This window comes from Oryx dammah, unplaced genomic scaffold, assembly GCF_014754425.2.
Source record: "Oryx dammah isolate SB20612 unplaced genomic scaffold, SCBI_Odam_1.1 HiC_scaffold_11050, whole genome shotgun sequence".
NCBI lineage: Eukaryota > Metazoa > Chordata > Mammalia > Artiodactyla > Bovidae > Oryx > Oryx dammah.
The window spans coordinates 11,952,073-11,968,106 of NW_024080444.1; the positions used below are offsets into that span (position 1 = coordinate 11,952,073).

The 16,034-nt window shown below is 43.3% G+C and overlaps 2 protein-coding genes and 1 long non-coding RNA gene across 3 annotated transcripts in view; 2 read left to right on the forward strand and 1 right to left on the reverse strand.

Annotated features, from left to right (window-relative positions):
- The window catches only part of LOC120860237, an 18,306-nt gene extending 8,332 nt beyond the window's left edge, over positions 1 to 9,974 (forward strand). The window contains exon 3 of the long non-coding RNA XR_005720275.1: positions 9,895 to 9,974. This is a non-coding gene — a long non-coding RNA (uncharacterized LOC120860237). The remainder of the gene's footprint in view (positions 1 to 9,894) is intronic.
- Positions 9,975 to 9,996: 22 nt separating this feature from the next.
- Positions 9,997 to 16,034, forward strand: part of LOC120860236 (spermatogenesis associated 6-like protein) — a 57,178-nt gene continuing 51,140 nt past the window's right edge. The window contains exons 1-2 of the mRNA XM_040236028.1: positions 9,997 to 10,103; positions 10,288 to 10,332. Of these exons, the coding sequence (XP_040091962.1) occupies positions 10,053 to 10,103; positions 10,288 to 10,332 (96 nt within the window). The 5' untranslated portion in view covers positions 9,997 to 10,052. The remainder of the gene's footprint in view (positions 10,104 to 10,287; positions 10,333 to 16,034) is intronic.
- LOC120860233 (phospholipid phosphatase 6) lies at positions 12,757 to 15,969 on the reverse strand. The gene has a single exon (XM_040236021.1). It carries the CDS (start codon positions 15,845 to 15,847, stop codon positions 14,975 to 14,977), a length of 873 nt encoding a protein of 290 aa, XP_040091955.1. The 5' UTR covers positions 15,848 to 15,969; the 3' UTR covers positions 12,757 to 14,974.

Consider the following 16,034-nt stretch of genomic DNA (forward strand, 5'->3'; position numbering starts at 1 on the left):
AGTTTGAGCATTTTTTGGCATTGCCTTTCTTTGGGATTGGAATGAAACTGACCTTTTCCAGTCCTGTGGCTACTGCTGAGTTTTCCAAATTTGCTGGCATATTGGTGCAGCACTTTCACAGCATCATCTTTCAGGATTTGAAATAGCTCAACTGGAATTCCATCGCCTCCACTAGCTTTGTTCTTAGTGATGCTTTCTAAGGCCCACTTGACTTCCCATTCCAGGATGTCTGGCTCTAGGTGAGTGATCACACCACCGTGATTATCTGGGTTGTGAAGATCTTTTTTGTACAGTTCTATGTATCCTTGCCACCTCTTCTTAATATCTTCTGCTTCTGTTAGGTCCATACCATTTCTGTCCTTTATCAAGCCCATCTTTGCATGAAATGTTCCCTTGATATCTCTAATTTTCTTGAAGAGATTTCTTGTCTTTCCCATTCTGTTGTTTTCCTCTATTTCATTGCACTGATCACTGAGGAAGGCTTTCTTATCTCATCTTGCTGTTCTTTGGAACTCTGCATTCAAATGGTTATATCTTTCCTTTTCTCCTTTGCTTTTTGCTTCTCTTCTTTTCACAGCTGTTTGTAAGGCCTCCTCAGACAGCCATTTTGCTTTTTTGCATTTCTTTTCCATGGGGATGGTCTTGATCCCTGTCTCCTGTACAATGTCATGAACCTCATTCCATAGTTCATCAGGCACTCTATCTATCAGATCTAGTCCCTTAAATCTATTTCTCACTTCCACTGTATAATCATATGGGATTTGATTTAGGTCATACCTGAATGGTCTAGTGGTTTTCCCTACTTTCTTCAATTTAAATCTGAATTTGGTAATAAGGAGTTCATGATCTGAGCCACAGTCAGCTCCTCGTCTTGTTTTTGTTGACTGTATAGAGCTTCTCCATCTTTGCCTGCAAAGAATATAATCAGTCTGATTTCGGTGTTGACTGTCTGGTGGTGTCCATGTGTAGAGTCTTCTCTTGTGTTGTTGGAAGAGGGTGTTTGCTATGACCAGTGCATTTTCCTGACAAAACTCTGTTAGTCTTTGCCCTGCTTCATTCCGCATTCCAAGGCCAAATTTGCCTGTTACTCCAGGTGTTTCTTGACTTCCTTCTTTTGCATTGCAGTCCCCTGTAATAAAAAGGACATCTTTCTTGGGTGTTAGTTCTTAAAGGTCTTGTAGGTCTTCATAGAACCGTTCCACTTCAACTTCGTCAGCATTACTGGTTGGGGCATAGACTTGGATTACTGTGATATTGAATGGTTTGCCTTGGAAATGAACAGAGATCATTCTGTTGTTTGTACACAAAAAGTTGCTTATCATTTCAGGGGCTTTAGAGTCCCTGAGACAGCCAGGGATCACAGGGTAAGATACCCTGGAAGCAAAGCAGACACATTTGCGTGTGTATTCTCACAGCATGCAGTATACAAGATGGAGCCCCAGTGCTGAAGAAGCCAGCTCCTGGTCCTTCCTATTATCCCATATTTATCCTTTCTGTTGTTTATATTTTCTACTTGTTTATTTATTTATTAAGGCTGTGCTGGGTCTTTGTTGCTGCGTGGGCTTTTCTCTAGTTGTGGTAAGTAGGGACTACTCCATTTCAGGCTGTGGGTTTCTCACTGCAATAGCTTCTCTTGTTGCAGAGCACAAGCTCTGGAGTACGCAGGCTTCAGTAGTTGCAGCTCCCAGGCTCTAGAGCGCAGGCTCAGTAATTGTGGCACATGGGCTTATTAGTTGCTGCATGGCATGCAGGATCTTCCCTGACCAGGGGTTGAATCCCTGTCTTCTGCTTTGGCAGGCAGATTTTTTACCATTGATCCACCAGAGAGGGCCCTCTACTTGTTTTACTTTGTTTTCCTTTTCAGACTAGATAATGCAAATATTTTGCAAAATTATTTGAAAAGTACCTAAGGCTATTAAATGAAAAGTGAGTTTTCTATCTCTCTACTCTAGGTTCTTTCCCAGAGACAACCACCATTAGTAGTTTCTAGATTTTCCTTTCAGAAATATTCTTAGCACATATGTACACATCATATTCTCTATGTCTTCCAAATGGCAGCATACTTTACACATTTTTGTTCCATGCTTTTTTTTTCCCCCTCTTAGTCCTATATGTTAGCGTTTTTACTGCTGGGACTTGTGGGTTTGCTTTATTATTTTCCCATGTTGCTTACTGTTCCATCTTGGTGCTTACCATCAGTCAGTTCAGTCACACAGTCATATCCGACTCTTTGCAACCCCATGAACCACATCATGCCAGGCCTCCCTGTCCATCACCAACTCCTGGAGTATACCCAAACTTGTGTCCATTGAGTCGGTGATGCCATCCAACCATCTCATCCTCTGTTGTCGCCTTCTCCTCCTGCCCTAAATCTTTCCCAGCATTAGGGTCTTTTCAAATGAGTCAGCTCTTCGCATCAAGTGGCCAAAATATTGGATTTCAGCTTCAACATCAGTCCTTCCAATGAACACCCAGGACTGATCTCCTTTAGGATGGACTGGTGGGATCTCCTTGCAGTCCAAGGGACTCTCAAGAGTCTTCTCCAACACCACAGTTCAAAAGCAACAATTCTTCTGTGCTTAGCTTTCTTTATAGTCCAACTCTCACATCCATACATGACCACAGGAAAAACCATAGCCTTGACTAGATGGACCTTTGTTGACAAAGTTATGTCTCTGCTTTTTAATATGCTATCTAGATTGGTCAAAACTTTCCTTCCAAGGAGTAAGTGTCTTTTAATTTCAAGGCTTCAATCATCATCTGCAGTGATTTTGGAGCCTAGAAAAATAAAGTCAGCCACTGGTTCCACTGTTTCCCCATCTATTTGCCATGAAGTAATGGGACGGGATGCCATGATCTTAGTTTTCTGAATGTTGAGCTTTAAGCCAACTTTTTCCACTCTCCTCTTTCACTTTCATCAAGAGCTCTTTAGTTCTTCACTTTCTTCCATAAGGGTGGTGTCACCTGCATATCTGAAGTTATTGATATTTCTCCCAGCAGACTTGATTCCAGCTTGTGCTTCTTCCAGCCCACCATTTCTCATGATGTACTCTGCATAGAAGTTAAATAGCAGGATGACAATATATAGCCTTGATGTACTCCTTTCCCTATATGGAACCAGTCTGTTGTTCCATGTCCAGTTCTAACTGTTGCTTCTTGACCTCCATACAGGTTTCTCAAGAGGCAGGTCAGGTGGTCTGGTATTCCCATCTCTCTCAGAATTTTCCACAGTTTATTGTGATCCACACAGTCAAAGGCTTTGGCATAGTCAATAAAGCAGAAATAGCTGTTTTTCTGGAACTCTCTTGCTTTTTCCAAGATCCAGCGGATGTTGGCAATTTGATCTCTGGTTCCTCTGCCTTTTCTAAAACCAGCTTGAACATCTGGAAGTTCACGGTTCATGTATTGCTGAAGCCTGGCTTGAAGAATTTTGAGCATTACTTTACTAGCGTGTGAGATGAGTGCAATTGTGCAGTAGTTTGAGCATTCTTTGGCATTGCCTTTCTTAGGGATTGGAATGAAAACTGACCTTTTCCAGTCCTGTGGCCACTGCTGAGTTTTCCAAATTTGCTGGCGTATTGGTGCAGCACTTTCACAGCATCATCTTTCAGTATTTGAAGTAGCTCAACTGGAATTCCATCGCCTCCACTAGCTTTGTTCATAGTGATGCTTTCTAAGGCCCACTTGACTTCCCATTCAGGATGTCTGGCTCTAGGTGAGTTATCATACCACCGTGAATATCTGAGTCGTGAAGATCTTTTTTGTATAGTTCTATGTATCCTTGCCACCTCTTCTTAATATTTTCTGCTTCTCTTAGGTCCATACCATTTCTGTCCTGTATTGAGCCATCTTTGCATGAAATGTTCCCTTGGTGTCTCTAATTTTCTTGACGAGATCTCTAGTCTTTCCCATTCTATTGTTTTCCTCTGTTTCTTTGCATTGATCGCTGAGGAAGGCTTTCTTATCTCTCCTCGATATTCTTTGGAACTCTGCATTCAAATGGGTTTATCTTTCCTTTTCTCCTTTGCTTTTCGCTTCTCTTCTTCTCACAGCTATTTGTAAGGCCTCCTCAGATAGCCATTTTGCTTTTCTGCATTTCTTTTTCTTGGGGATGGTCTTGATCCTTGTCTCCTGTACAGTGTCATGAACCTCCATCCATAGTTCATCAGGCACTCTTTATCAGATCTAGTCCCTTAAATCTATGTCTCACTTCACTGTATAATCATAAGGGATTTGATTTAGGTCATACCTGAATGGTCTAGTGGTTTTCCCTACTTTCTTCAATTTCAGTCTGAATTTGCCAATAAGAAGTTCATGATCTGAGCCACAGTCAGCTCCCGGTCTTGTTTTTGCTGACTGTTTAGAGCTCTCCATTTTGGCTGCAAAGAATGTAGTCAGTCTGATTTTGGTGTTGACCATCTGGTGATGTCCATGTGTAGAATCTTCTCTTGTGTTGTTGGAAGAAGTTGTTTGCTATGACCAGTGCGTTCTCTGGCAAAACTCTATTAGCCTTTGCCCTGCTTCATTCTATACTCCAAGGCCAAATTTGCCTGTTACTCCAGGTGTTTCTTGACTTCCTACTTTTGCATTCCAGTCCCCTATAATGACAGAGAAGGCAATGGCAACCCACTCCAGTACTCTTGCCTGGAAAATCCATGAATAGAGGAGCCTGGTAGGTTGTAGTCCATGGGGTCATGAAGAGTTGGACACTTACTGAGTGACTTCACTTTCACTTTTCACTTTCATGCATTGGAGAAGGAAATGGCAACCCACTCCAGTGTTCTTGCCTTGAGAATCCCAGGGATGGCAGAGCTTGGTGGGCTGCTGTCTGTGGGAACACACAAAGTCGGACACGACTGAAGTGACTTAGCAGCAGCAGCAGTAGCCCCTATAATGAAAAGGACATCTTTTTTGGGTGTTAGTTCTAAAAGGTCTTGTAGGTCTTCATAGAACTGTTCAACTTCAGCTTCTTCAGCGTTACTGGTTGGGGCATAGACTTGGATCACCGTGATATTGAATGGTTTGCCTTGAAAATGAACAGAGATCATTCTGTCGTTTTTGAGATTGAATCCAAGTACTGCATTTTGGACTCTTTTGTTGACTATGATGGCTACTCCATTTCTTCTAAGGGATTCTTGCCCACAGTAGTAGATATAATGGTCATCTGAGTTAAACTCACCCATTCCAGTCCATCTTATTTCCCTGATTCCTAGAATGTTGACGTTCACTCTTGCCATCTCCTCTTTGACCACTTCTGATTTTTTCCTTGATTCATGGACCTAACATTCGAGGTTCCTATGCAATATTGCTCTTTACAGCATCGGACCTTGCTTCTATCACCAGTCACATCCACAACTGGGTGCTGTTTTTGCTTTGGCTCCATCCCTTCATTCTTTCTGAAGTTATTTCTCCACTCTTCTCCAGTAACTTATTGGGCACCTACTGACCTGGGGAGTTCATCTTTCAGTGTTGTATCTTTTTGCCTTTTCATACTGTTCATGGGGTTCTCAAGGCAAGAATACTGAAGTGGTTTGTTATTCCCTTCTCCCATGGAACACATTCTGTCAGACCTCTCCACCATGACCTGTCAGTCTTGGGTGGCCCTGCATGGCATGGCTTAGTTTCATTGAATTAGACAAGGATGTGGTACCTGTGATCAGATGGCTAGTTGGCTATAATTGTGGTTTCAGTCTGCCTGCCCTCTGATGCCCTCTCTCAGCGCCTACTGTCTTACTTGGGTTTTTCTTACCTTGGACGTGGGATTTCTCTTCATGGCTGCTCCAGCAAGCCACTGCTCCTGGCCTTGGACATGGGGTATCTCCTGATGGCCTCCGCTCCTGAATTTGGACTTGGGCTATACCTCTCGTCTGCCGCTCATGACCTTGCATGTGGGGTATCTCCTCTCAGCTGCTCCTGTGCCGTGCCACCACCACTGAGGCTTAACCATAGTTGATTTAATTGACCATACTTAATGAACTTCTATATGGTTTCCAGTATTTTTTAACTACAAATAGTGTTGCAGCGTATGTTTTTGTATACTTGTGAATGTATACCCATATATATGTATTAATAACAGTAGAATTCCTGAGTCAAATAAAAAATTTTGATAGATATTAACAAATTGCTTTACAGAGAAGTTATATGTGATAGAATAATGGCCCCAAAGATATCCATGTCCTAATCCCTGAAACCTGGGAATATTGTTACCTTCCATGACAGATCAACTTGCAGATAAAATTAAGATTTCTAATACGCTGACCTCAAAATTGGGAAATTGACCTTGATTATATAGTGGGTCCTGTATTGTTGCAAAGGTCCTTAAAAGTGGAACCAGAAAGATGGTAGGATGAAAAGGACTGGGTTCAATGTTGCTCACTTTGAAGATGAAGGAAGGGAGCTTTGAGTCAAGGAATGAAGGCAGCTGCCTTGAAAAGGCAAGGAATTAAGCCCTCGAATTTTACTTTTAAAGCTCTGTGTTGGATTTCTGACGCATGAAATGAAAAAGTATACATTTTTCTTGTTTTAAGTCATGAAGTTGTGGTGGTTTGTTTTAGTAGTCATAGGAAATTAATACACTTTATGTATTTACACTCCTACAGCAGCAGCAGCAGCAACAACAACGTATGAATGTATTTTTAGGCATTCGTGCCATTAGTCCTTCCCTTTTTTAAAAACGGTTTCCTTCCCTCATATTAATTCTCCTTCCTACATTATTTGAAAAGAAATATTTACAATTTAGTGTCCTATAGTTAAATTATTTTAGGTAAAAGGAAAATCTCAGCTATAATTCTCTCATACTTTTATTCTTTGCTCATTGAAATGAACTCTTTGGAAAATTCCCCTCTGGGGCATGCACCATTTTCTTGGCAGTGGCCACGATATGAGTAGGATGTATTACTGATGTGTCATTTCTGCAATGCTGTTTTCACTGCTGACCAGAATGCACTGCAAAAACACTCTGGGAATAAGAGTTGTTCAGTTCTGCCACCTACACAGGTGCCTACGCAGCTAGTAAAAGCCAGTCTCTGTAAGTGGTGACAGTCCAATGGTTTTGCTTGGTCTCCAAGTGGAGGTGGCCATATGTGCCAGAGGCATTGTGTATGTAGCAACTTACGCATCTCTCTGGCAGCTGAGTGCCTCAAGTAACTGTGGTGGGGAAAGTGAACAGAGTATAAATATTTCCTGTCAGTTCATTAAATACCCCTGTGGCAGATTAGCACAAGAAGCTGTGCTTGAGTCCTTTCCCATTTTGCGTATTTAGTTTGCACTGTAGTGGTGGGCCCTCCTGTTATGCATGTACTTTCAACCCTATAGACTGGCTTGACCATCTCTGTACTTAACATCTGATCAGGATCATTACTGAGCATCTACTATGTTAGGTATTTAGGATATAAACTCTTAGCCATGCAGAGCTAACAGTTCACAGAGACAAATAGTAATCAACAATCACAGGAACAAATGAAAACTGCTGTTGGTGCAGTTGCCAAAAAGAGAATACACACACACACACACACACACACACACACACAGAGTTGTTTAGTTGATAAATTGTGTCCAACTCTTGAGACCCTCTGGACTGTAGCCTGCCAGGCTCCTCTGTCCATGGGATTCTCCAGGCAAGAATACTGGAGTGGGTTGCCATTTCCTTATATATACACATACACACACAAAAAGGAAGAGCAAACTCCAAAAGATTGTGAAGGACAGGGTAGCCTAGTGTGCTGTACTCCATGGGGTTGCAAAGAGTTGGAGATGACTTAGCAACTGAGAAACAAAAACATGCATATATATATACATACATATGTATGTAATATGTGTTACATGTAATATGTGTAATATGTATTACACACACATATATATGTAATAGATTCCACCTTGTCTGGGAGAACATAAGAGAAGCTTGGGTGGGATATATAAATCTGTGTACATTTGGTAATCCATAGCTACATCGGATGATACCCTCGATAAAGAAGACAGAGTGAGGAAAAGAAAGAACTTGCTTAGCCAGGGGGAGAAGGATGAATAGAGACAGAGGAAAAATGGCCACAGAGTTGGAGGGAAACCAGAAAAGGGCTGTGTCTTAGGAGCCAAGCAAGGAGGTTTCAGTTTTATCAAGGAGAGTTCAGTTGAGCGAGAAGAGTCCAGTTAAGGGCTAGGAAGAGCATAGAATGGGACATTGTGTTTCGGGATCAATAGATTGTTGCAAGGGCAGTGACATGGTAGGGCACGCCTGGGTTCAAGGATGCCTCCTTCCCTTCAACTGTATGATGTTGGACAAATGGCTCTCTGGCCTCAGATTCTGCATCTGTAAATAAGGATAATACCTCCTTCAAAAAGTTATTGTGGGGGTGAATTTAATTACCATTACCATTAGCATTTTGCAGGTTCTCAAGAAAGATTGATTCCTCCCTTCTATTATGTCTAGCCGTGTATGTATTTAATATTCAGGTTTTGTTTGTCAGTCTCTTTGATATCTTAGCACTGGTGTTGATGATGTACTTGTGAGGGTCAGGGCAGGTCCTGTCCCTTTGTATAACTGCATTAGTAAGGGTGCTAGCAAGTTGTTATGAGCTGACAAATCAGTGCTCTAGATATTGTAAGTACCCACTGGTGTGCCTCTCCATATGCAGACAGACAGATCATTGAGGACTGGATACGGACACAATACATCTTCTTTCATCATAATGAGTTTTTCCCTAGGGAAAGGCATTCTGGTTACCAAAATGAATACTGAATTCTTGTCTGAGGTTATCTTTATACACTCAAATTTCTACTATTTGTATAAATCTCTAATGTAAAATATTAGTAATAAATGACTAATTCCAATACATTTTGTTGTTTGCTTTTTAGAGAGAGTATTGACCCTCCCAGATTTTTTTTTTTTTTTTTGATTGGCTAGAGGCAGCCACTCCCTCCTCTTTTCCTCTTTTTTGTCTTAAATACAGTGAATAGGAAAAAAATGCTTTTTTCTCTTCTGGTTAAGAACTTTGCCTTGCCTTCTACCTCTGATGGTTTTTACAGTGTAACCCTGGCTTTGGCAACTATGGTAACTACTGATTGGGAGATAATGTAATTCAGTGCTTGCTTTAAGTTAACTAAACACCAGCGGAGAGACTGAAAAATATTTCTATTGTGACTAAAACAGGATACCTAACTTTTAAACTTCTCTAAGAATTGTCCTTGCATTTTCAGTTAACATGGGTTTCATTTCTTATTGACAGTGGGTGGCCATGTTTTCTGTACCAAACATGAGGAGGTAACATTTCATAAAGAGAGTACCTCTGCTGTGCTGTATGCTGTGCTTAGTTGTGTCAGACTCTTGGCGACCCCATGACCTGTAGCCCACCAGGCTCCTCTGTCCGTGGGATTCTCTAGGCAAGAATATTGGAGTGGGTTTCTATTTCCTTTATCAAGAGATAGTTCTAACCTAGGGATCGAACCGGTGTCTCTTGCCTCTCTTGCACTGCAAGAGATTCTTTACCACTGAGCCACCAGGGAAGCCCCATCTATATTAATTGGAATTGTTACAGAATTTCCAGGGCTTGGGGGTCATGCTGCTGCTGCTGCTTCTAAGTCGCTTCAGTCTTGTCCGACTCTGTGCGACCCCATAAACGGCAGCCCACCAGGCTCCCCCGTCCCTGGGATTCTCCAGGCAAGAATACTGGAGTGGGTTGCCATTTCCTTCTCCAATGCATGAAAGTGAAAAGTGAAAGTGAAGTCGCTCAGTCGTGTAGCTACTAAAAACAGGCAGCACTTTAAATCATAAGGGAACTATGATCACATTCCACTTTTAGAATGGACACCGTAAATATTTTAACCTAGTGATTGGGGCCCTAAAGAGTTGATGCAAGAGTGGCAGAAAGGAAACTAGGACTCTTGGCATCTCTTGATCAGGCGACGGGGCAGTACACAGGAACATGCCCTCCCGCCAGCGTGCAGTCTGGGAAGCTGATGTTGGGACACGGACTTCCAAGCTGGGCGCTGAAGGCTCACGCGCCTGCGCAGGGACCTCTGGAGCATTCCAGGCTGGAAGGGTGCAAGTTTGAGTGTTCATGGCAACGCGACGCTTCTGCCTTCTGGAAGCTTTGGCTCCATCTCCTGCCGTGTGAGACCCGTCCTGGTGGGAGGGACCTGGGCTGGGGGCGGGGGACTGATGGGGTTACAAGGGGGTGGGGGTCTGTGGAAACCACTGGGAACATTTGCTTCAGGGATTGAGTTAAACTAAGAAAATCGCTCCAAGGCTTAGCACAAAAGGATCTTTTCATTCCTGCCCTTTCACCCACGTAGGGAACTATGCCTTTGGAGGTGGTGGTGGAACTTCAGATCCGGGCGGTAAGAGAGATCGACGAACGTCCCCTCTTTGCCCCAAATCACACTATTTCCTCGGGGTTCTTTTTCCCGGTCTTTTTCACCACTCCTCGCCCCACACACATCATTAATTGAATCTCTGTCCCTAAGATTTTTTACATTGGTCTTTCTGGCTTTCTAACCTTTAATTCGGATCAGCCTCTTTCCACTGCCTTCCCTTCCCCACTCCAAGCTAACTTCTGTCTTAGCTTTATGTGAAATTTTTCTATTCATTTAAAACAACCTTGCATTAAGTCCCAAGAAGGGTTTTATTTTCTGGGATACAGATTTCTGAGAAGATTAAAATGCCCCTCCTTTAAATAACCAGGGAAGATTTTACTTTCAAAAAGCCCCATCATGTCCTGATAATTTGCCACCTCTATAAACCAATCAAAAATTTTCTAAGCTACTTCCCCTACAGATGGTTCTGGCCTGCTAATTCCAAAAAGGAAATCAACCAAGAACTGTTTAATAATTATCCACTGAATCCTGCTTAAGTGAGGTACTCTGGCAGAGTGACTTCATTTTTCCTCTTTGGGGCCAGTCATTCCTTATTTCCTTATTATCATTCCTTACTATCAAATAAGTCATTCCTTATTATCAAATTGCCAACATCCACTGGATCATAGAAAAAGCAAGCGAGTTCCAGAAAAACATCTACTGCTTTATTGATTACGCCAAAGCCTTTATGTAGATCACAACAAACAGTGGAAAATTCTTCAAGAGGTGGAAATACCAGACCACCTTACCTGCCTCCTGAGAAATCTGTATACAGGTCAAGAAGCAACAGTTAGAACCAGACATGGAACAACAGATTGGTTCCAAATTGGGAAAGGAGTATGTCAAGACTGTATATTGTCACCCTGATTATTTAACTTATATGCAGAGTCCATCATGTGAAATGCCAGGCTGGATGAAACACAAGCTGGAATCAAGATTGCTGGGAGAAATATCAATAACCTCAGATATGCAGATGACACCATCCTTATGGCAGAAAGTTAAGAGGAACTAAAGAGCCTCTTGATGAAAGTGATAGAGTAGAGTGAAAAACTTGGCTTAAAACTCAACATTCAAAAAACTATTGATCATGGCATCCATCCCATCATTCCATGGCAAATAGATGGAGAAACAATGGAAACAGTGTCAGACTTTCTTTTCTTGGTCTCCAAAATCACTGCAGATGGTGACTGCAGCTATGAAATTAAAAGATGCTTGCTCCTTGGAAGAAAAGCTATGGTCAACCTAGACAGCATATTAAAAAGCAGAGACATACTTTGTTGATAAAGGTCCATATAGTCAAAGCTATGGTTTTTCTAGTAGTCATGTGTGGATGTGAGAGTTGGACTATAAAGAAAGCTGAGCACCAAAGAATTGATGCTTTTGAACTGTGGTGTTGGAGAAGACTCTTGAGAGTCCCTTGGACTGCAAGGAGATCCCACCAGTCCATCCTAAAGGAGATCAGTTCTGAATATTCATTAGAAGGACTGATACTGAAGCTGAAATTCCAATACTTTGGCCACCTGATGCGAAGAACTGACTCATCAGAAAAGACCTTGATGCTGGGAAAGATTGAAAGCAGGAGAAGGGTACGACAGAGGATGAGATGGTTAGATGGCATCAACAACTCGATGGACATGAGTCTGAGCAGGCTCCGGGAGTTGGTGATGAACAGGGAAGCCTGGCATGCTGCAGTCCATGGGGTTGAAAAGAGTCAGACATGACTGAGCGACTGAACTGATTCCTTATTTCAGCTTCCATTTTCTAATCCTGTAGTTGGTGACAGACTGTCATGTGGCTTTCCCTGAAAGCTATAAGGGACTGTTCTACTAGATATGATCATAAGCCCAAGATCAACAGTTTACAACCATGGAAAATCTGGTTCAGTTCAGTTCAGTTGCTCAGTTGTGTCCGACTCTTTGTGACCCCCTGAACCACAGCATGCCGGGCCTCCTTGTCCATCACCAACTCCTGGAGTCCACCCAAACCCATGTCCATTGAATTGGTGATGCCATCCAACCATCTCATCCTCTGTCATCCCCTTCTCCTCCTGCCCTCAATCTTTCCCAGCATCAGAGTCTTTTCCAGTGAGTCAGCTCTTCGCATCAGGTAGCCAAAGTATTGGAGTTTCAGCTTCAAAATCAGTCCTACCAATGAACACCCAGGACTGATCTCCATATAAGTGACAAGTGCTGTGATTTCCTCTTATGTGCTGCTCTGAAACAAAGATGGACATTTCCTGGATTTGACCCACTTTGCTGACAGCAAATAGGACTGACTATATCAAGTGTGCTGTATCAGTTGTGAACTCTCACAATTGTTCAGTAAGATGAAGGAATTCATGAGAAGCTAAGTGGTAAATCAGTCTTGCTCCTCATCAAGGCAAAAAAACTAAGTTTTCATCTCACATCATTCAACATTACTGGTTAATTTTATTTTGACTTTTAAAAGGAATTCATCAGTGTACAATTAATTAACAGTAGAATCAGTTTGTTTGTTTGTTTTACTCTATAGTACTTAGTATACTCCCCCCCCCAAAAAAAAATCAGATGAATCGATCTGTGCTTTAAAAACCAGAAAACTCGGGCCCTGGCAATCAAGATAGGGAATTACAAAAAAATAATCAGGAATAAGGTGAGCCTAACTTTGACCTCCCATTATTCAGACCTGTGGATCCTGCAAAAGGAAATATTTTTTCCCAAATATCTGGGCTGAAGATTGCTGCAGTTAAAGTATCTCTGTTAAGGCTAAAAATAAAGGAAACCACCTAGAGTGTCACAGTTTGGCTGATTCAAGAAGTGAAGAGGTAGTCTGTGTTCAGGATGTTGTGAGAATACAAATAATTTCTATATTGAAGAGTAGCTATTCCTTTTTCGGTGTTCCTCAAACACTGGAAAATTCACACTTCCACCCAGTCAGAACCTACCTGTCACAGCCATTCTCCAGATTCCTATATGTATATGATAGATCAAATGCCATCATCCTATTTTTAAAGACATCAATTCCATAGGTAACTTAAAGGTTCATATTTTCAGGCATAGCAGCATTTAAAGCACACACCCTCGTCAGTCTTTCCCAGTCAAGGAGTAATAAGCAGAGTCCACCCTGTGTTTGGTGGTCTTTGGTCTTGTGAATTGGGGAGGCACCATGGATAAACTACTTTAATTGTGAGAGTCAATATAAACAGAAAATCTTGGAGTTATACTTTATGCCTGGTATAGCAGTATGCTCCGCTTGATGAATTTCAAGTTAAATACTGTTACCTAAAGTGTGCTTATATAGAGAAATGGAATTCCACATGAAAAGCTTTAATATACAGGGTCATCCTTATGGCATATATTTGAAAGGTTATGCTCTTACATTGCAAATAAGTTATTTCTCCATTTTATTACCTCAATAAAGAAGCATTATTTATTCAGTAGAGATGGTAGGCAGCAGGGCCCATCTCCTTCCATGTTGGTCCACTGATAAAGTATGTCGTGATCCTGCCTCCAAGACTCAGTTCCTCTGACTTCCTCAGTGACTTCGCTTTTCTGTCCTGTCATGTCATGCTATTTGCTGTCAACAGAATTAAGCCTGAGGCAGTAAGCCCATCTTTACTTTCTATAAGCACTGCTGATATGCCCACTTTTAAGTGTTTCTTCAGGTAAGTTCTTGGCTCGTTCTCTGAATGCAGAAGGATAATATTAGGGTAGTGGGAAATACCTATTTAAAGATCTTCGAGGAGGTAGAGGAAAAGGAGAGAAATATATGTACTGTAATCTCTCTTTTCCACTACTCAATCTGTGAAGATGGAAGAGACAAAACTAAAAAAGCGTGCCAAGAAAATCAGGATTAAGAAGAAATCTCCCCACCTATAGTAACATATTGTCAGAGAATAAATTAGAAAAACCTATGTCATAGGCTCTTAAAATCTACCTCTGCTTCCCATGTGGCACAGTGGTAAAGAATCCGCCTATCCATGCAGGAGACGCAGGAGACTCAGGTTCGATCCCTGGGTCAGGAAGATCCCCTGGAGTAGGAAAAGGCAACCCACTCCAGTATTCTTGCCTGGAGAATCTCACGGACCGCGGAGCCTGGTGAGCTACAGCCCATGGGAGATCACAAAGAGTCAGACTCAGCTGAGTGATTAATGCTATCTCATAGACTCTTAAAATACTGTTTAGAATCTACCTCAGGAAAAGGATAAGGATGTGGCTCATTTCCATGTATATATTTACAGAATGAAGCTGCTTTCCTTTTTTCAAAGTTCAATTTACAGGTGATATCTTGACTTACAGGATTACAAAATTTTCTGATGTCAACTTTTAAGAAGCAGCAACCATAATCACTCCAACTTGGTTTCTTTAAAGTTTTCCTGGAGCGATAAAGAGTTATCTAATAAGTATATAATAGAGGGATTTTTTTTTCTTTCTGTAATATGGCTGTGATCAGTAATGGTCAGCACTGTGCTCTAGCCTAGCAACCCATTGCCATTGCCTTCTCCCATTAAGATGATAGGACACTTGAAATCCCAAAAGGAAACCTGAAATGTCCTTAGAGGGGCAGGCATGATGGCTGCTGGTTTATCTCAGTATCATCACGGGTGGAAACCTTCAGATGTCCTGGTGCCACAGTGAAAGAGATGGTGTCATGGTTGGTTCCACAGTACAAAGAGGACTGGAGCAGTGTGCGGTGAAAGCCAGCAATAGTCCACGATGCTGTATTGCATGTAGCCCAGAAAAAAGCCAAAAGCCACGTCGGTGACATTGTGCCGCCCCAGCATGACCCTGGAGAGACCCAAGATGAAGGCCCAGAGCACCACCAGCACCCTCAGTGGAATGGCCAGCACCAGGTGGTTCAGGATGAAGCGCGACACAAGGGCGGCCCTGGTGGTATGGCCTGAAGGGAAGGAGTACTTGTCCACCGAAACAGTGAAAAACATGTCCATTTGGTTGTGGGCCGGGCGGCGCCTGCGGACCAGCCCCTTGATCAGGGACACCAGTAGCAAGTCCAACAGCAGGGCGAAGAGCAGGTTCATCAGTACTTCGCGCCCGGCCCAACTGTCGCTCCTGGACAGGCAGTAGAGGGTGCCGAGGAGCCAGGGGATGCCGTGTCCCGAGATCTCCAGCAATTTCATAAGGGGCCTCATGCTGCCCCAGGACGAGCTCTCCCCTGCGCACACCCCCAGCTTCTTGGACAGCCACAGGTCGATGGCCAGTAGGGAGCGCAGGGCGATGCCCAGGAAGGACGGGTTCAAATCTATGCGGTCCTCCTCGGGCAGCTGGGGCGGGAGCATCTGAGAGGAGCCCGCCCCAGCCAAGGGGAACGAACCGCGGCGGTGCACTGGGCTCTCAGACGCGCGGAGACGGGCGCTGATGGGGTCGGCACCCGGCACGCGGCTGCTGAGCAGGGACTGGAACTCGAACCTGCTGCCGCCGCCGCCATGGGCCGGACTGCCGCTGCTGCTGGGGTCGCAGGTGCCCAGCGGGCGTCCCTCGGCGTTCCTTCGTGGGCTCTGCATCGCGGCGAGCGGCCCGGACCACAGTACCTGGCCGGCCTAAGAAGAAGGTTCCCAGCCTTGCAGCCTCTTCCGCTTCCGCACTGCCATTCTGGAGGGGCGGGGAGAGGAGCCAGGGAGAGAACGATTGTGACACCTGGCGGGGACGTGGGAGGAAAGCGGAATTTCCAGTTTGCGCAAGGGGAGGAGA

What these genes read in the sequence shown, in the direction of transcription:
- LOC120860233 (XM_040236021.1), bottom strand. Translation starts at nt 15,847, where the DNA reads ATGCAGAGCCCACGAAGGAACGCCGAGGGACGCCCGCTGGGCACCTGC.